This window comes from Sus scrofa, chromosome 1 (genome assembly GCF_000003025.6).
Source record: "Sus scrofa isolate TJ Tabasco breed Duroc chromosome 1, Sscrofa11.1, whole genome shotgun sequence".
In the NCBI taxonomy this organism is placed as follows: Eukaryota; Metazoa; Chordata; class Mammalia; order Artiodactyla; family Suidae; genus Sus; species Sus scrofa.
In genome coordinates this window covers 189,738,871-189,760,992 of record NC_010443.5, presented here as the reverse complement: position 1 = coordinate 189,760,992, position 22,122 = coordinate 189,738,871, and the positions used below count along the sequence as shown (strand labels likewise).

Genomic DNA, 22,122 nt, shown 5'->3' with positions numbered 1-22,122 from the left:
GTTCAAGACTGAAGACTAGTTATAAGAATATTTAAAAACTCAGGTAAAAAATAATGAGAACCCTAAGTAAGGTAATAATAACAAAATTTGAAGAGGAGCCAGGTTTGAAAGAAGATAAGGAAAGACTATCAACAGTACATGAAGACTGATCAGATACAGTTTGAACACTTGGATAGAGAACATAATAGGAGAAACAGGTGGGAGAGTAAAGATTAAAAAATTCAGTTCTGATGAACAGGCATGCAAAAATCCTCAACAAAATATTAGCAAACCAAATTCAATAATACATTAAAAGGATCATATACCATAATTAGATGGAATTTATTCCAGGGATGCAAGGATGGTTCAAGGTCCACAAATCAACCAATGTGATACACCAATTTATAAAATGACAAATTAAAAGCATATGATCATCTCAACAGATGCAGAAAAAGCTTTAGAAAAATCCAAACTCCATTTATGATGAAAGTTCTAAAAAAGAGGGCATGGAGTGAACATAATTCAACATCATAAAGACCAAACATAATGAGCCCATAACTAAAAACATACTCAATGGTGAAAAGCTCAAAGTATTTCCTCTAAGATGAGAAGGAAGATAAGTATGCCCACTCTTGCCATTCTTATTCAACACAGTATTGAAAGTCTAGCCAGAGCAATCAGACAAAAAAAGAAATAAGAGGAATTCAAATCAGAAAGGAAGAAGTATAACTGTCACTGCAGAGGACATGATACTGTATACAGAAAATCCTAGGAGTTCCTGTGATGGCCCAGCAGAAACGAATCCAACTAGTAACCATGAGGTTGCGGGTTTGATCCTTGGCTTTGTCCAGTAGGTTAAGGATCTGCTGTTGCCGTAAGCTGTGATGTATGTCACAGATGCAGCTCAGATCCCACATTGCTGTGGTCGTGGCGTAGGCTGGCAGCTATAGCTCCAACTCAACCCCTAGCCTGGGAACCTCCATCTGCTGCAGGTGCAGCCCTAAAAAAGAAAAAAGAAAAAAGAAAATCCTAAAGATGCCACCAAAAACCTATTAGAACTCAATAATGCATTTCCATACACTAATAAACTATTGGAGTAAGAGAAATGAATCTCATCTACATATCTGTATCAAAAAGAATTAAATACCTAAGAATAAATCAAACCAAGGAGACAAAAATCTAGACATAGAAAACTATATGACACTGACAAAAGAAATTAAAGACAACACAAATAGAAAGATAAACCGTGTTCACAGATTGGAAGAATTAACATTGTTAAAATGGTCATACTACCCTAAGACAGTCTATAGATTTGAAGCAATCCCTATCAACATACCAATGGCATTTTGCACAGAACTAGAACAAATAATTTTTCTGTACGGCAACATAAAATACCCAGAATAGCCAAAACAATCTTGACAGAGAAAAAAAACAAAGCTGGAAGTATCACACTTTCTGATTTCAAACTATACTACAAAGCTACTATCTTCAAAAAAGTACAGTACTGGTTTAAAAAAAGCAGACACACAGAGCAATGTAAAAGAATAGCAAGTCCAGAAATAAAACCACATTTACATGGGCAATTAATTTATGACAGAGGAGGCAAGAATATACAGTGAGGAAAAAACAGCTTTTTCAATAAATGGTGTTACAAAAATTGGGCAGCTACATGTAAAAAAATCAAACTGGACTACTTTCTCATTACATATACAAAAATAAACTCAAAAAGGATTAAAGATGTAAGCATTAGACCTCAAACTATAATATTCTTAGAAGAAAGCATAGGTAGGTTGCACTCTGACATCAGTCTTAGCAATATTTTTTTAATATATTTCCTCAAGTGAAGGAAACAAAAGCAAAAACAAACAAATTGTACTACATTAAACTAAAAAGCTTTTGCACAGCAGAGGAAAGCACTGACAAAACAAAAAGACTGAATACTGAATGGGAGAGGATATTTGCAAACAATAAATCCAATAAGGGATTAATATTCAAAATATACAAAGAACTCATACAATTCAACATCAAAAAAAAAAAAAACCCAATTAAAAAAAGGACAAAGGACCCAAACAGACATTTTTCCAAAGAAGACATACAGATAGCCAAAAAGCACAGGAAAAGATGCTCAACATCACTAATCATTATGGAAATGCAAATCAAAACCACACCTGTCAAAACGGCTACTATCAAAAAGAAAACAAATAACAGGGGAGTTTGCACAGCGGAAACAAATCTGACTAGTATCCATGAGATCACAGGATTAATCCCTGGCCTCGCTCAGTAGGTTAAGGATCCAGCATTGCCATGAGCTGTGGTATAGGTCACAGATGCAGCTCGGATCTGGCGTTGCTGTGACTGCGGCGTAGGCTAGCAGCTACAGCTCCAACTCAACCCCTAGCCTAGGAACCTCCATCCGCTCTGGGTACAACCCTAAAAAGACCAAAAAAAAAGACAACAAATAACAAATGTTGGCAAGGATATAGAAAAAAGGGAACCCTTGTGCACTGTGGGTGAGAATGTAAATTGGTACAGTCACTATGGAAAGCAATAACATTCCTTTAAAAATCAGAAATAGAACCACAATACAATCCAGCAATTCTACTACTGGGTATTTATCCAAAGAAAGTAAAAGCACTAATTAGAAAAGATATATGCACCCCAATGTTCATTAATGCATTATTTACAACAGCCAAGATAATGGAAGCACCCTAAGTGCCCATCAATAGATGAATGAATAAAAAAGATGTTAGATAAATATAGGTATAAATATATATAATCAAATACTACTCTGCCATAAAAAAATGAAATCTTTACATTTGAATTGCTCTAGATGATATTACACTACATTAAATAAGTCAGACAGAATAGGACAAATGCCACATGATTTCATTTTTATGTGGAATCTAAAAAACAAAACAAGTGAACAAACATAACAAAACAGTAACAGAGTCACAGATACAGAGAACAAACAGATGGTTGCCAGAAAGGAGGAGGGGTAGGAAATGAGAGAAATAGGTGAGGAAGATTAAGAGATACAAACTTCGTCACCAAGTAAATGGGTCACAGGTATGAAATGTACAGCTGGGAGAATATAGTCAACAAGAATGTAATATCTGTGTATCATGATGATAACCACACAAACAAAATGGTAACTTGACTTATGGTGATCATCTGGAAATGTATAGAAATACTGAATCTCTATGTTGTACACCAGGAACTAACAAAATATTGTAGGTCAATTATGTATCAAAAACAAACTCACTGAAAAAGAGATTTGTGGTTACCAGAAGCAGGGGTTGTGAGGGGAGGGGAATCAGATAAAGGTAGTCAAAATATTCTTTTAAAGAAAGATAGGTTTTTAAAGGATCATATGGAAATATTTGTTTCTAATACATAAAAAGAAGAAAATACTTAGCAACCAACCAGCTTTAACTTATTTTTCTGAATAACATCTTTGTTTTCCTTTTGGTATATCTCCATTTTCTTCTTGGTGTTGTCCAAATCCACATTGTTGGTCAAGTTGAAAACTGCATCAGAAAAGAAATACTGACATGAAATACAATTTTAACATAAATCCTGAGAAGATAATAAAAACCACATATTCATCATGGTGACTTCTTTTTTTTTGTCTTTCTAGGTCCAGACCCACAGCATATGGAGGTTCCCAGGCTAGGTGTCAAATCAGAGCTGTAGCAACACGGGATCCAAGTCTCATCTGCGACCTACACCACAGCTCACAGCAATTCCGGATCCTTAACCCCCTGAGCAAGGCCCGGGATCAACCCAGGTCCTCATGGGATGCTAGTCGGGTTTGTTAACCACTGAGCCACTACAGGAATTCCCACAGTGACTTCTTAATTCATCAGGTTATCATTCCTTATAGCTCTATGTGTGTCTTTTTACTAACCACTAATTTAGAAACTAGTTCTGGTTCAGCAACTGTGTTTTCTGAACCAAAATAAGGAGACTGTCAGACCATTACACAGACTATCTAAAGACCTGAATCACCTCAAAAAAACCTAAGATACATGCTTGCCATAATCACATTGGATTTAATTTTTATAGTGCCTGTTTTAACTTTGAAAGTATAAAAAAGATTGCTTAAATTTTTAAAATAAAAATAAGTCTGGGATCTACTACACTGGTCAGAATCAATACTGACAAGAATTTGTGCTGCAGAAAAAGAAAAACTATTCAAAGGAATAAAAAATACTATCAAACTAAAACAGGTTTTATTCTGATCTTCAACATGGCTAAACACAACTTGAATTATTTCCTGTATAGTCTAGATCTGGAAAAGTATGAAATAGATAAGAGCTAAAACTTAACAGGGAAGGTAAAGGACAATCTGGCATCAAAACTTAAGACTGAAATAATTTAGTAAGAGAAGCCACTGAGATATGTTTAGGTAGGTGATACATTTTCAGTGAATTAGAACTTTTTATAATTCCATTTCAAAATTATTTGAATTCTAAATACAACCTTACTCCCTTCTAAATTTATATATATATATATAATATATATAATATATAATAATATATAATTTATATATATATAATATATATATATATTATATATATTATATATATATATTTAAAGGTTGTTATAACACTCTCAATTTTAAAAAAAGCTCTTTTGGTATATATAAATTCATATTTTAAAGTACCACCCCACTACCCTACCTCTTTCAGTGTTTGTATCAGCCTGTCTAAAGAAGGATCCATGTCATTAAGTCTCTCCGGTTCTATAATTCAATTCAGACCTTCCTTGGATTCCTCTCTAACCCCTCTCCATTCACTTCTATCGCTTTTCCAATTATTTACTACTTCCTCCTGCTCGTCCTATAAACAGGTTTGATCTACCCTAAGTAACTGCTCTACTCCATGTTTCTACAGATTCCTTCCCCATCTCACTTTGTCCTTTAACTAATAACCATCTCAAATAGTTCCTAGGCTTTTGCATAATAGAGTCCTATAAGAGCTGAAAAGTAATACAGGAAATCCAACAGAGGGGTTATCTGTTTTGTTGAGTAAGGCCATCAAACATACTCAAAAGACCAATCTGATCCATAATTACATTTTTATTTCCTCACAGGGCAAATTTATTTCAGAATATCAATTTGTCATAATCATTACTGAAAATCCAGGCTTATTTACATATGCAGAAAAAAATAGAAGCAATTCTCAATTCTACTACATGCAGTTTTAAAACCCTGGGAGAAAAGAGAGACAGTGAGAAACAACAGGCCTCTATTTCTCTAGCTTTTTTAGCATAAAGTAGAAAAGAAAATAGTAATTGTGGCTTACTAGGGAATCTATCTAGGATGCAATATAGGGTATTTTCTATAAATCACACTCTGGCCCTGACACAAAAGGGTCAGAGAAGAAAACCCCAAACTAGCAACAGCCCTGAGAAAGGCAACTGTGATATATTTGTTAATATAGTCTGATTCCACTATCTTGACAATCACTCACAATGTACTCCTTGTACTTAATAGATATCCTCTGAGCCACCAAATCCAAAACTCTTTCACAACCTCTACCACCCTTAACATCTCTGCCCACTTAATTTTGATCACTACTTTTTCCCTTAGCTTGTCCACTTTTGACTAATTTGTTAGCACATTCTCCTGATCATCCTTCTACTACTCCAACTACTCATCCTCCAGGTGGAGGATCCCACATTGCTGTGGCTCTGGCGTAGGCTGGCGGCTACTGCTCCAATTCAACCCCTAGCCTGGGAACCTCCATATGCCACGGGAATGGCCCAAGAAAATGGGAAAAAGACAAAAAAAAAAAAAAAAAAAAAAAAAGAAAGAAAAAGAAACAAACAAACAAACAAACAAAGTGAAACGTACCCTTATCACACAATTCTAGCAAATGCACTCCTTGGTATTTATCCAAAGGAATCAAAAACCATGTCCACACACAGCAGAAATTATCATAACACTATAAATCAACTATACTTCAATAAAACTTTAAAAAATAAAAAAAAGGCTACACAAAAGCCTGCATATGAATGTTTACAGCAGCTTTATTCCTAACTGCCAAAGATATGGAAGAAACCAAGATGTCCTTTAGTGTTTGAGTAGATAAATAAAGTGTGGTATGTCTAGACAATGGGATATTATTTAGCACCGAAGAAAATAATAATAACAATAAGCTATCAAACCATGAAAAAATGTGGAAGAAACTTAAATGCATATTACTAAGAGAAAAAAAGCCAATTTGAGGAGTTCCCGTCGTGGCGCAGTGGTTAACAAATCCGACTAGGAACCATGAGGTTGCGGGTTCGGTCCCTGCCCTTGCTCAGTGGATTAACGATCCGGCGTTGCCGTGAGCTGTGGTGTAGGTTGCAGACACGGCTCGGATCCCGCGTTGCTGTGGCTCTGGCGTAGGCCGGTGGCTACAGCTCCGCTTAGACCCCTAGCCTGGGAACCTCCATATGCCGCGGGTGCAGCCCAAGAAATAGCAACAACAAAACAACAAAAAGACAAAAGACAAAAAAAAAAAAAAAAAAAAAAAGCCAATTTGACAAGGCTATATACAGTAGGATTCCAACTACATCATGTTCTGGAAAGGGCAAAACTATGGAGATGGTAAAAAGATCAGTGTTTGCCAGTGGCTGAGGGGGTGAAGGGACAAGCAGACAGAACACAGAGGAATTTTAGGGCAGTAAAACTATTCTGTATAATACCACATTCAGAATACATACATGCCATTATATATGTATTTATCCAAAACCATAATGTTCAATACCAAGTAAACCCTAATGTAAACTTTGGACATTGGGAAATAATGATATGTCAATTGGTTCATTGATTATAACAAATATACCACTCTGGTGGGGTATGTTGAGAGTAGGGGAGTTCTATGGATGTGTGGCACAAAGGGTATATGGGAACCCTCTGTACTTTCTGCTTAATTTTGTTGTGAATCTAAAATGGCTCTAAAGTATAAAGTCTATCTTTTTAAAAAAGGAACTTCTCATCTGGTAAGAGCTTAGGAAATGCTAGTTGAATTATTACAAGAGGAAAAAATAAATAAATAAATATGGGTGTGGGGGATACACAAAACAAGTAAAAGGGATTAAGAGATACAAACTTTCAGCTTAAAATAAGTCATAAATCACAGAGGTGTAATGTGCACATACAGAATATAGTCAATAATACTATAACTACTTTATATAATGAGGGATGGGAACTGGTCTTATTGCCATGATCATTTCATAATGCATAAAAATATCAAATCACTTTTCATACACCTGAAACTGAAATAATATTGAATGTTAACCATAACTCAATAAAAAATTAAAATAAATAAAAAATAAAATAACAAAGAAACCAATGCTGATATTTATAATTATCTTTATAAATATAAATCTAATTAAAATGACCTTTATAATTATACAGAATGGCAAAGTAAGCAGATATGAAATTACAGGAAAATATAATCTTTGTTCTTATGGTATGAATCTACTGGAAAGTAAAGGTAATCAAATTGATACCCTACACTGAACTCTACCAGAATGTTTAGAGAAGTTTATGGAAAAAAAAATTACAATTTATCAGCTAGCTAGACAATATACCACTGATTTAAACTTCCCATTAAATAGAACCTAGAAACAAAAAAGTTAAATTCTAAGGGAAATTTATATATTTAATTTCTTTCTTTTATGCTTATTAAAAACTTTACAGTGAATTCCAATGAAACTAAAATAACCGATTTCTTTTTCAAATTAAAAAGCGACTGTAATAGCAATATAATACATGCAAATCATAATACAAATATCTTCCTTTTAAAAAAGAAAATAATAAGTGGATTGCTATTTTGAAAACTTTTCAGATGAAGCAAGTCTCATTCATGCCACGGTGAATCAGGTTGGTACTACATTCTTAAAGAAAAAGGAACAATTTTCTGTAACAGTCATTTGGCCCTTTATCTGGTTACTGGTTTAGCTCAGATGTGGACCTGCCTTTAGTCAAGTATTAAAAGCCAACAAAAAACCTATTGTATTTTCTGAAAGATTTAATGTTATTCAAGTACAATTTTGAAGTCTTTTTGACATCCAGAATTTATAATTAAAGCCCTTAGGCCTTTCTCACCCTTTTAAAATAAGCATACCCTGAACCAAAAGAATAATCTGTTTATTATGAAACTAAGGACAAACCTTTGAGATAATCCCTGAGGCCAAAAGGAACAAGAATTTTTTATATTTGGATTGTCAAAACTTCAGAAAAGAGCCTATTGTTTAATGCTATAAGAAAGTTCATCTTCATGTGTGCCCATTCTATTATCATTTTTATGCTAGTATTCAAAATTCTAGTATTTTAAATTTTTTATATTCATGATATTCAAAGGAGTCATAATGAAATTTATATAACAAAATGACCAATCTCCAATTTATAAAATCCCCATTGACTCCTGAGCCACCTTACCAACTCTATTCTTTTCACTCTAGGTCTAACCATCTTCAATAACATCCTCCTATCTGTAAGACTGAGTTCAAACTTCTTTAAGTTTCAAAATATGGCTCCAACTTGCCTTTTTTTTCTCATCTCTCACTATGCTACCAATAAGCATCCCATTTTCTAGACTCAGATTACTAACTTTTCTGAGACTACCAAGCACTTTCAAATGCTCTGAGAGTCAGGAAAACCTATATTCAAAATCTTGCTCCATTATTTATTTACTAGCAATGTGATCTTCTGCACAATATTTAAACTCTGCCTCTTTTCCATATGCAAAACCAGAATTAAAATGCCTGTCTCAGAGTTGTGAAAACTATACTTTTGATTAATACAAAGAGAGCCAGTACAGATATCACAAACATACCACTAATCATCTCTAAAAGCATAAACAAGACACAAAGTAAATGGCCACTGAAAAAAGATTTTAAAGGGAAAGTTTTATAAAAAGCAAGTTTTATTTATACTATAAAAATCAGTATAGTGGTGGCGTCAAACCCTAACAAACCTTAAAGGGGCTAAAACTAGTCTTTCATTTCTTCACTCTCCACCCAACAAAACAAAACAATAAAAAAAATAAATAATGCCAGTTATCCTAATTTTATTCTCTAAATTAACATCATATAATTGCCTAAGGTCAAAAATATTTTAATTCATCCTCATCTGCTCTTCTTAACCTCACTTCCTGCATGAAATTAGTCACTTGAATATTCTACCTCTAAAACATTCCTTTTAGATAAAAACCACATGATCATCACAATAGACACAGAAAAAGCACTTGATAAAAATTCAACAATCATTCATGATAAAAATTCTTACCAAACTGGGTAGAGAGGGAACATATCTCATATAATAAAAGATATTTATGATAAGCCCACAGCCAATATAATACTCAACAGTGAAATACTGAAAGCATTTTGACTAAAATGTGGAACAAGACAAGGATGCCCACGCTCACCACTTCTATTCAACATAGTAATGGAAGTCCTGGCCACAGCAAACAGACAAGAAATAAAATATATCCAAATTAAAAAAGAAGAGGTAAAATTGTCATTACATGCCAATGACATGATACTATATTACAGAAAACCCTATAAGACTCCACACAAAAACTACTGGAACTGATAAATAAATTCAGCAAGGTAGCAGGATACAAGATCAACATATAAAAATTGGCTTCATTTTTTTATACTAACAATGAAATATCAGAAAGGGAATGTAAATAAGGAGTCCCTTTTAAAACTGCATCAAAAAAAGAAAAATACTTAGGAATGAATCTGACAAAGGAAGTGAGAACTATAAAACTACAAAACTGAGAACTATAAAACTACAAAACTGTAAAGGGAATGAAGATGATTCGAAGAAACAGAAAAATACTCCAAGTTCATGGAATGGAAGAATTAATATTGCTAAAATTGTCATACTACCCAAAGCAATATACAGATTTAATGTGATCCCTTATTAAATTACTCATGACATTTTTCACAAAACTAGAAAAAATAATCCTAAAATCTATGTGGAATCATAAAAGACCCAGAATTGCCAAAGTAATCCTGAGGAAAAAGAACAAAGCAGTACGCATAATCCTCCCTGAATTCAGATAATACTACAAAGCTACAGTAATCAAAACAGCAAGATATTGGCACGATATAGACATTTGGGCCAATGGAACAGACTAAAGAGCCCAGAAATAAACCCACACACCTACAGTCAATTAATCTTCAACAAAGGAGGCAAGAATAAACAATGGAGAAAAGACAGTCTCATCAGCATGTGGTGTTGGGGAAGCTGGACAGCTATGTACAAATCAATGAAGTTAGAACACACCCTCACTCCATGCACAAAATTAAACCCAAAATGGCTTAACAACAAATGTAAGACATGATACCAAAAAACTCCTAGGAGAGAACACAGGCAAAACATTCTCAGAAATAATCATATCAATGTTTTCTTAGGTCAGACTCTCAAGGCAATAGGAACAGAAACAAGAATAAACAAATGAGACCTAATCAAACTTATAAGCTTCTGTACAGCAAAGGAAACAATAAATAAAACAAAAAAAAGAACCTACAGACTGGGGGAAATTTTTGCAAATGATGCACCCAACAAGGGCTTTATTTCCAAAATATACAAACAGCTCACATATTCAACAACAAAAAAATAAACAACCCAATCAAAAAATGGGCAGAAGACCATGTGGTTTTTATTTCTCCAAAGACATACAGAAGGTCAAGAAGCACAGGAAAAGATGCTCAACATTGCTAATTATTAGGGAAATGCAATCAAAACTACATTGAGGAGTTCCCTGAAGGCTTAGCAGGTTAAGGATCTGGCATTGTCACTGGTGTGGCTTGTCATTAGCAGATGCAAACTGATATATATGGAATGGATAAACAACAAGGTCTTAATGTATAGCACAGGGTATTATGATATCCTGTGATAAACCATAATGGAAAAGAATACGAAAAAGAATGTGCCTGGAGTTCCCGTCGTGGCGTAGTGGTTAACGAATCCGACTAGGAACCATGAGGTTGCGGGTTCGGTCCTTGCCCTTGCTCAGTGGGTTAACGATCCGGCGTTGCCATGAGCTGTGGTGTAGGTTGCAGACGCGGCTCAGATCCTGCGTTGCTGTGGCTCTGGCGTAGGCCGGTGGCTACAGCTCCGATTCAACCCCTAGCCTGGGAACCTCCATATGCCACGGGAGCGGCCCAAGAAATAGCAACAACAACAACAACAACTAAAAAAAAAAAAAGACAAAAAAAAAAAAAAAAAAAAAAAAAAAAAGAATGTGCCTGCGTGGGTGGGGGGGGTGTGTGTGTGTATAAATGAATCGCTTTGCTGTACAACAGAAATTAACACAACACTGTAAATCAACTGTACTTTAATAAAATGTATATATGTATATATATATATATATATATATTTTTTTTTTTTTTTTTTTTTGCCATTTCTTGGGCCGCTTCCACAGCATATGGAGGTTCCCAGGCTAGGGGTCTAATCGGAGCTGTAGCTGCCAGCTTACACCAGAGCCACAGCAACGGAGGATCCGAGCCGCGTCTGCAACCTATACCACAGCTCACGGCAACGCCGGATCGTTAACCCACTGAGCAAGGGCAGGGACCGAACCCGCAACCTCATGGTTCCTAGTCGGATTTGTTAACCACTGCGCCACGACGGGAATTCCAAATAAATATATTTTTTAAAAACAGCAATGTCTCCAAGGCACTAAAAGATCCCAGAAAAATCCTAAATCATGTTCTGCACATGTTACTTACTATCACATAATAAATTAACTCAAGTATTTCAGAAAAGTATTTCAGTTGAAATGAAAAGATTTTCTGGGTTTCTTTTAGTTAATAAAGAAATTAAAGAAAGCAGCATACTCCATTTCTCAGGAATTTGAATTTTCAAAAACTTTACCGTATATAAACATTTTAAAGACTGATCAATTTTTTTATAATCATATTTAAATAAGAAATAATGTGAGTATAGCTTGGCCACCAGGTTTGAGCGAAGAATAAAATTTAATTCTCTTCATCTTGTTCTTTCATGGTTTATAATTTTTGTATTATTTCCTATATTGAGTAATAATAATACCAAGTTTAAAGAACAACATTAACTTTTTTACTTGACCGCACCCATGGCATATGGAAATTCTCAGGCCAGGGACTGAGTCTGAGCCACAGCTGCAATCGATCCTGCAACTAACCCACTGTACCAGGTAGGGGATCCAACCCATGCTTCCACAGTGACCTGTGCTGCTGCAGTCAAGTCTCAACCCACTGCACCATGGCAGGAACTACCAAGAACAACATTAATTTTTTAATTGATGTGTACAGCAACTTCAGACTTCTTAACATCTCTGAAATCTTATGTAAGAAACTAGAAACAACACTTTGTTTAGATGAAATCTTTTTTTTTTTTGACCGATCGCAATAGACTAAGCACTAAGCTTACTCTAACTTCTGATTCTACAGTAACAGTGAATAATAGAATACCACTTCAACAAGCAACTGCTTCAAAGTATTTTCAAATTACTGCCTGCACAGAAGCAAAAATGATGATAAATAGCATATGGCTTTATTCACCATGGATACAGTTAATGGAAATTCTATTTTTAATCAATATTTATCTTTTGTTTATTCTAATACACCATCAACATATAGATGATATATACAGACACAGCCTTCTTTCCCATATAAAGCAGTAGTACCTCTATTCATCACATTTTAAGATAAAGTGTTTCTTACTTAAGTATGTCTTTTATTTAAGTATGCCTTCAATTTAACAAACATGATTCAAATACAATGAAAAGTAACTAGGTAAACATCAGCTACCACAACAAAACTTGTCAGAGACTTTTTATATGAGGTGTTCTCCTAGGCATCTAAAAGATAAAAGCACACAGGCTAGCATACCAAAAGTACAAGCATTAAAAATATATCTAAATAAATAAATTAAATAAAAACATACCAATTTCTTCAACTTCTTCCAGGAAATCATTATATTCTCTTAGACTAGGAAAGTCTTCTTCTCTTTTATTGTATCTTTAAGAGAAAGAAAAAAATCAACATATTCCATAGGACTTGTTTTCAATATTACCTAACTGGTTTGTTTGCTCTTAGCTAATTCATATATGATACACAAAAAAAGGACAGCTTGCTGTATAAGACAGTTTTCTGGACACCAGGTTTGTAACTAGACCATGATTGTTGTTCCTAAATTCTTATGACTACAGAGGAGTAGAATCAGGAGAGAATGGTACAATACGTAAAATCCTTCTAAGACTTAAAAAGAAATTAGGACACTAAAAAAATAGGAAATGAGCTTTAAGCAAAGTCTATCACTGGAAACTATAATACTGTTTACTTCTAATAAATAGATTCACTAATTTCCAGAAAACTAAAAATTAATTCAAAAGACATTTTCCTTCTTTTCATGACAGGTATAGTCTAAAAAATGCTAGATCAATGAGTTTCCGTCATGGCGCAATAGAAATGAAACTGACCAGGAACCATGAGGTTGCAGGTTCAATCCCTGGCCTCGCTCAATGGGTTAAGGATCTGGTGTTGCTGTGAGCTATAGTGTAGGTTGCAGATGCGGCTCAGATCCTGCATTGCTGTGGCGGTGGTATAGGTCAGTAGCTGTAGCTCCAATTTGACCCCTAGCCTGGGCATCTCTATATACCACAGATGTGGCCATAAACAGCAAAAAAAAAAAAAAAAAAAAAAAAAAGAATGCTAGATCAAGAAAACTTACAAATATTGCAATACACCTGTGAAGAATTAGAAAAACCACAAGGCTTAATAATAAAACATAAGAATCTAAGAAAGACCATCTCTCAGAAGTAATCTAAAACATAAAAGAGCAGCTTGGGATATTGATAAAGTAACACTGGTTAAGTAACTAGAATTAAGATGTTGCGAAAACACCAGTGACCAAGGTTAAAATGTATAATACTTAGTAGATAGATAGATCTATAAATACATAATTAATTCTTTAAACATACAGAAATAACAAAAGGACATGAAATGGCTTAAAACAAAAGGACATAAAATGAAACCCAAAACTATTAACAAAGAATAAAAAATTATAAGAGGAAAAAAACAGATTAGAAATATATATGCAGAGAGAGAGAGAGATGTATCAAAATAAACTATAGCTAACCATGATTTTCTCTCACAGCCTTCTAATCTCAGCTTACATATTACCTCCTCAGGCCTTACCAGCTATCACAAACTCACTGCAGCACTCAGTCCTAACTTTGTACCATTTCTTTCAATTTTAATCATATATTTGTTTTGTTTGCCTATTTTATTGTCCATCTCTATGCTATCCAAGCAACTACACTGTAAGCCTTATAAGGCAAGGTTTTTGGCTGTTACACAGAACCTAATATGTATAACACATTTTGCACACAAAAGGTACTTGATACATATTTGCTAATTAAATTAAATAATAAAGCAAATAAATTGTGAAGTCATCAATTAAGAGGATTTACTCTTCTCTAGCAAAGGTCAGATAATTAATATTCCTGAGTGCTCTAAGAATTTATTAAATTTTTACTGTTGAACAAAAAGATGAATTTATAGTTATTCACTTGCCAAACTGTTCACATTTCTACAAGCAAATAATTATATCAATTACTGAAATACTTGTTAAGTCTTTGTGAACTGAATCATGCAAACATTTATACTTACATCTTTAGCACTTTTTTCCGAATCTCAACTTCCTTGTCGACAGTAGGATCTTCAAAGAGTTGTACCCTGAAGTTGCTCTTTCTAAGTGGAGTGCCACACTCAGGACAGTTTCCAGCTCCTCTCACAAAAAGCAAATCCACACAACTTTCACACCTGTAAGAGAAATACAACATAACTTTTATGTAATCAAATCTGCAACACATCTGTATACAGTTTGCCTTTTTCAGTTTGATGTTTATTTGGGTGGGGGTTTTTTGGTGGGACCAAGGCAGGGCAGGAAAATTAATCAATGCCACTTAAAATCTTACTTAAAACCTTTGGTTTTGAAAAAGTTCATTTCATTTGGAGCCTATTTTAGACTTACGTATCCCAAGGGATGCCAATCTAGTTTTACAAATTAAATCTATAATTTTTTAAAAACTGACTTGGAACCTAGGAAGACTCAGAAAGCAGGATATGGAGAAGTCAAAGAGGCATGTAAAAGAGCAGTCGAGGGACACCTCCATTCTCAGTCCATAATCATCCTTAGACTTGGCAGGGGCCCACACTTTACAGTGTGGCATACCATAACCACTTAAAACAAAGGCGCTTTTTTTCTGCCTTTTTTTTTCCCTTTTAGCTTTGTAATTTTTTTCTCTAAGTTTTTTAAAAGTTCAGTAAGCAACGAAGTGTAAATTATTCAAAAGGGAGATGTGCAAGCTGAAGAAGCCCAACCCCAATCCAGGCCAGAGGATAAAGAATTGAGAATGCCCCAGTATATGCAGAGAAAGGAGAAAATCACCACCACTTCAGCACTCAGAAATCCTAAAAAGAGTGGCTCCTTATAAAAATTTTGGTCAATTAAATCTGGCTGCCCTAAATCCACCAAAGTGATTGTCCAGGCAAGTCAAGTTTCCTAAATGCCGGCATCCCCTCTTTCCTCTCTTCTTTGGTAGTACAATTTGGGCAAGAGCTCAGAACTTCTTTATAGTCTTGAGTCACGAAACAAAGGTGCTATCAAGGTAAACCTCTCTGGACGAGATTCTCTGTACAGAACAGACAGGACTGGTTTGTATACTGCTTTTTATGGGTCTAGGCACCAATCACTCCTGCCCTGCCCCAACAGATCCATGCTACTAATGTGACTAGCAAGGAGAAAGGCTAACTAGGAGAAAAAAGCAACTGCTTTAGCTTCTGCGTCTTAAGGATGTAGGCTTCTGGGAATTCAGGATTCAGCATTGGTACAAAGGCTGCACAAAAGATATAGCTTGAATGACAAGTTCTAAATATTTAAACACTTAGATATGTAGTCTCCCAGCTAGAATACTGTTCAACTCTGTATATGTTAGGGCCACAATAATCCTAGTCACTCCTTCCTTAACACTAATTGAAATTATTTATTTCTTTATATGTTGATTTTCTGTAACCTTCATTAGGATAGAGGACAGGAAATTGGCCTATCTTGTTCTACATCACCAAAAAAACTTTTTTAATTTAAAAAAAAAAACAGGGAAAAAGAAACTCTAATAAATAAGGGAAAAGTTGATTTCTTCCAAGTAAGTGGCTGACTTATGGACTAAGCTAAATGAGAAGAATGATACAGAGAAATAAGAATATTTAAGGTTGGTAATTAATAAAATACTAACATTGAACTTTGCATTATTTCTGTATTAACAGTGCTATCAAGAAGCTCAAAAACCATTCCCAGTTAAAGGAACAGGAGAATTCACCTGAGGTAGCAAACAATGAAAGAGACTTCTGCAGTCTGATAGACATTGAGTTCAAAAGGGAGGTAGTGAAAATACTGAAGGAATTAAGGCTGAATATGAACAAATTAAGAACGGAGATAAAAAGTAATGCAGATTCCTTTAGAAAGCAGGAAAATAGAAAAATTAAAAAATTCATTTGCAGAGATGCAAATTGAGCAAAAAAGCACTAAAGAGTAGAATGAATAATACAGAGGAACGAATTAGTGACTTGGAAGATAGAATAATGGAAATCACCCAATTAGGACAGAAGACAGAAAACCAAATGAAAAAACATGGAAACAATATAAGAGATCTATGGAATAATATAAAGCAGGCCAATCTAAGCATAATAGGAATTCCAAAAGGAGAAGAAAAAGAAAAGGGGATTGAAAATATATTAAAAAAAAAAAAGAAAATATATTTAAAGAAATTATGGCTGAGGAGTTCCCGTTGTGGCTCAGTGATTAACGAATCCGACTAGGAACCATGAGGTTGCGGGTTTGATCCCTGCCCTTGCTCAGTGGGTTAAGGACCCGGCGTTGCTGTGGTGTAGGTTGCAGATGCGGCTCAGATCCTGCGTTGCTGTGGCTCTGGCGTAGGCCGGCGGCTATAGCTTCAATTCTACCCCCAGCCTGGGAACCCCCATATGCCACGGGAGCGGCCCTAGAAAAGGCAAAAAGGCAAGAAATAAATAAATAAATAAATATACACACACACATATATATATATATACACACACACATATATATATACACACACATATATACACACACACACACACACATATATATACACACACACATATATATATATATTTAAAGAAATTATGGCTGAGGAGTTCCCGTCATGGCTTAGTGGTTAACAAATCGACTAAGAACCATGAGGTTGCAGGTTCGATCCCTGGCCTTGCTCAGTGGGTTAAGGATCCGGCGTTGTCGTGAGCTGTGGTGTAGGTTGCAGATGCGGCTCGGATCCCATGTTGCTGTGGCTCTGGCATAGGCCAGTGGCTAAAGCTCCGATTCACCCCTAGCCTGGGAACCTCCATATGCCACAGAAGCGGCCCTAAAAATGGCATAAAGAAAAAAAGAAATTATGGCTGTAAACATTCCAAATCTAAAGGAGATTGATATCAAGATTCAGGAAAGCATAGAGGGCCCCAAACAAGTTGAACCCAAATAGGCCCACACCAAGAGATATTAATAAAAATGGGAAAAGTTAAAGACAAGAAGAGGATTCTAAAATCAGCAAAAGGGAGTTCCCGTCATAGCACAGTAGAAACGAATCCAACTAGGAACCATGATGTTGTGGGCCTGATCCCTGACCTCGATTGGTGGGTTAAGGACCCAGTGTTGCTGTAAGCTGTGCTGTAAGTCACAGACGCAGCTTGGATCCTGCATTGCTGTGGCTCTGATGTAGGCCGTAGGCCAGCAGCAACATCTCCGATTAGACCCCTAGCCTGGGTATTGCCATATGCCACGGGTGTGGCCCTAAAAGGACAAAAAAAAAAATGAAATAAATAAATAAATAAATAATGTCAAAAGAGAAAAACTAAGCATTAATTATAAGGGAATTACCATAAGGCTATCAGCTGACTTCTCTACAGAACCACTACAGGCCAAAAGAGAGTGGTAAGATATATTTAAAGTTCTGAAAGGAAAAAATTCGCAACCTAGAATACTCTATCCAGCAAGAATATCATTTAAAATACAAGGGGAAATAAAGAATTTCTCCAACAAACAGAAGCTAAAAGAGTAGAGCAATACTAAACCCATTCTAAAAGAAATACTGAAAAGGCTTCTTTAAGTAAAAAAGAAGTAAGAAGAAAAAGGATGGAGGAAACCACAATTGGAAAGCAATCACCTAAATAAGCCAGTATATACATCTAAAAGAGGAAAAAAAACAAAACTACTGTAAAAGCAATGATTAAACACAAGAAACAGCAAAAGGATATTCATGAAGATGTTAAAAAAGGACTATAAGATCATAGAATGTGGGGAAGGAAAGTAAGAAAATATAGATTCTTTTTTTTTTTTTTTTAATGTGTTTGAGCCTATATTACTATTAGGCTAAAGCAAGCAAATACAAGAAGGGGTTAACATACTTGAAAAACAGGGTAACCAAAAATCAAAACCAAACATTACATTCACAAAAACCTTTGTACTCATGCATAAAATAAATAGAAATCACCCAACCAAAAAAAGAAAAGAAGAAAGGAGAAAAATAGAATCAACTGGAAAACAAGGTTTAAAATAGCAATAAATACATATCTATCAATAATGGGTCAATGGTGTGAATGCTCCAATCAAAAGACACAGAGTGGCAGACTGGATAAAAAACAAAAACCTACAATCTAAAAGATACTCACCTTAGAGCAAAGGACACATATAGATTGAAAGTGAGAGAATGGGAAAAAATATTTCATGCCAATGGACAAGACAGGAAAGCAGGAGTTTCAATCCTCATATCAGACAAAATAGACTTTAAAATGAAGGCCCTAAAGCAAGACAAAGAAGGACACTCTAATGGTAAAAAGATCCATTCAAGAAGAGGATATTACATTCGTCAATATATATGTCCCTAATATAGGAGCACCCAGATACCTACAACAATTACTAATAGATGTAAAAGAAATTGATGGGAAAACAGTAAGAGTAGGAGACTTTAAAACCCCACTCACATCAATGGACAGACCCTCTAGACAGAAAATCAATACAGCAACAAAGATCTTAAATGACACACTAGACAAATTAGACTTAATTGACATTTTCAGGACATTACATCCAAAACATTCAGAATATACACTCTTCTCAAGTACACAGGGAACATTCTCAAGGATTGATCACATACTGGGACACAAAGCTAACCCTAACAAATTTAAGAATATAAAAATTATATCAATATCTTCTCTGACCACAATGGCATGAAAGTAGAAATCAACCACAAGCAAATAAATGAGAAAAAATTAACTATATAGAAACTAAACAACATGCTACTAAAAAACCAATCAATGAGGAAGTCAAGGAGGAAATTTAAAAAATACCTCAAAACAAATGATAATGGAGAAACAACCATTCAAAATCTATGAGATGTTGCAAAAGCACTGCTGGGAAGGAAATTCACAATAATACAGGCCTTCCTCAAAAAAAAAAAGGAAACATCTCAAATCAACAACTTAACCCATCGCCTGAATGAATTGGGAAAAGAAGACAAATGAAACCTTAGGTCAGCAGAAGGAAGGAAATCATAAACATCAGAGAGAAAATCAATAAAATAGAGATTCAAAAAACAATAGAAAAAAATCAATAAAACTAAGAGCTGCTTCTTTGAAAAAGTAAACAAAATTGACAAACCTCTCGCCACACTCACAAGGAAGAGCAGAGAAAAAACCCAAATAAACAAAATAAGAAATGAAAAAGGAAAATCACAACAGGTACTGCAGACATACAAAAAAAAAAAAAAAAAAAAAAACCCATAAGAGAATACTATGAACAATTGCATGCCAACAAATTTGACAACCTAGACGAAATGGATAACTTTCTAGAATCTTACAGCCCACCAAAACGGAATCAAGAAGAAACAGATCAACTGAACAGACCGATCACTGGAAATGAAATTGATTATGTCATAAGAACACTCGCTACAAATAAAAGTCCAGGACCAGATGGCTTCACAAGCGAATTCTACCAAACATACGAAGAGGAACTTATACCCACCCAATAAACTTTTCCAAAAGGCTGAAGGAGAAGGAACACTCCCAAAGACATCTGGTATTAGACATCACCCTAATACCAAAACCAGACAAAGATAACCACAAAAAAAGAAAACTATAGGCCAGTATCTCTGATGAATTCAGACACGAAAATTCTCAACAAAATTTCAGCTAACCGAATCCAACAATGACAACAACAACAAAAAATAAAACACCACAACCAAGTGGGATTCATCCCAGGTGCACAAGAATGGTTCAACGTACCCAAATCAATCAGCATCATACATCACATTGACAAAAGAAAAGTCAAAAACCACATGATCATCTCAATAGATGCAGAATAGGCATTTGACAAAGTCCAACATCCATTCATGATAAAAACTCTTACCAAAGTGGGTGTAGAGGGAACATACCTTAACAGAATAAAAGCCATTTATGACAAACCCACAACCAATATAATACTCTACGGAGAAAAGCTGAAAGCCTTCCCACTAAAATCTGGAACAAGACAAGGATGCCCACTCTCACCACTGTTATTCAACATAGTATTGGAAGTCCTGGCCACAGCAATCGGACAAACAAAAGAAATAAAAGGTACCCAAATTGGAAGAGAAGAGGTAAAACTGTCACTGTATGCAGATGACATGATACTATACATAGAAAACCCTAAAGACTCAACCCAAAAACTACTCGAACTGACCAACAAATTCAGCAAAGCAGCAGCATAAAAGATTAATGACATTCAGAAATCAATTACATTTCTGCATACTAACAATATTAGAAAAGCAATACAAAAATACAATACCTTGTAAAATCACACCCCCCCCAAAAAAAAAATCAAAATAACTGGGAGTAAACCTGACCAAGGAGGCAAAAGACTTAGATGCTGAGAACTATAAAACGTTAATCAAGGAAATTAAAGAGGATGCAAAGAAATGGAAAGATATTCCATGCTCCTGGGTTGGAAAAATTAACATTGTAAAAATGGCCTTACTACCCAAAGCAATCTATAGATTCAATGCAATCCCTATCAAATTACCCATGACATTTTTCACAGAACTACAACAAACAATCAAAAAATTTATACGGAACCACAAAAGACCCAGGATTGCCAAAGCAATCCTGAGGAACAAAAACCAAGCAGGAGGCATAACTCTCCCAGACTTCAGGCAATACTACAGAGCCACAGGCATCAGGACAGTGTGGTACTGGTACCAAAACAGACATTACAGACCAATGGAACAGAATAGAGAACCCAGAAATAAACCCAGACGCCTATGGTCAATTAATCTTCGACAAAGAATATAAAATGGGAAAAAGACACTCTTTTCAGCAGGTGGTCCTGGGAAAACTGGACAGCCACATGCAAAGCAATGAAACTGGAACACAGCCTCACACCATGCACAAAAACAAACTCAAAATGGCTTAAAGACATAAATGTAAGACAAGACACCATCAAACACCTAGAAGAGAACATGGGCAAAACATTCTCTGACATCAACCTTGCAAATGCTTTCTCAGGTCAGTCTCCCAAAGCAACAGAAATAAAAGCAAAAATAAACCAATGGGACCTAATCAAACTGACAAGCTTTTGCACAGCAAAGGAAACCATAAAAATAAAATAAAATAAAATAAAATAAAAGACAACTTACAGAATGGGAGAAAATAGTTTCAAATGATACAGCTGACAAGGGCTTAATCTCTAAAATTATACAACTCAACGGCAAAAACACCAACAACCCAACGGAAAAATAGGCAAAAGACCTGAATAGACATTTTTCCAAGAAGATACACAGATGGCCTTGAACATGCACATGAAACAATGCTCAACATCACTGATTATTACAGCAATGCAAATCAAAATTACCATGAGGTACCACCTCACACCAGCCAGAATGGCCATCATTAACAAGTCAAGGCCCTCATTAATAAGTCCACAAATAACAAATGCTGGAGAGGGTGTAGAGAAAAGGGAATCCTCCTGCACTACTGGAGGAAATGTAAGCTGGCACAACCGCTATGGAAAACCGTACGGAGGTA

At 35.2% G+C, this 22,122-nt stretch overlaps 1 protein-coding gene across 5 annotated transcripts in view; it reads right to left on the bottom strand.

Moving 5' to 3' along the window:
- MNAT1 (menage a trois homolog 1, cyclin H assembly factor (Xenopus laevis)) overlaps positions 1–22,122 on the bottom strand; it is a 217,802-nt gene that overhangs the window by 147,152 nt on the left and 48,528 nt on the right. For all 5 annotated transcript variants that reach the window (XR_002336329.1, XR_002336325.1, XM_021064622.1 and 2 more), the window contains exons 2-4: positions 14,647–14,799; positions 12,920–12,993; positions 3,403–3,506 (exon numbers count right to left, since the gene is read on the bottom strand). Coding sequence is in view for 3 of the 5 variants with exons in the window: in XM_021064622.1 (XP_020920281.1) it covers positions 3,403–3,506; positions 12,920–12,993; positions 14,647–14,799 (331 nt within the window). In the remaining 2 variants the exon portion in view is untranslated. The remainder of the gene's footprint in view (positions 1–3,402; positions 3,507–12,919; positions 12,994–14,646; positions 14,800–22,122) is intronic.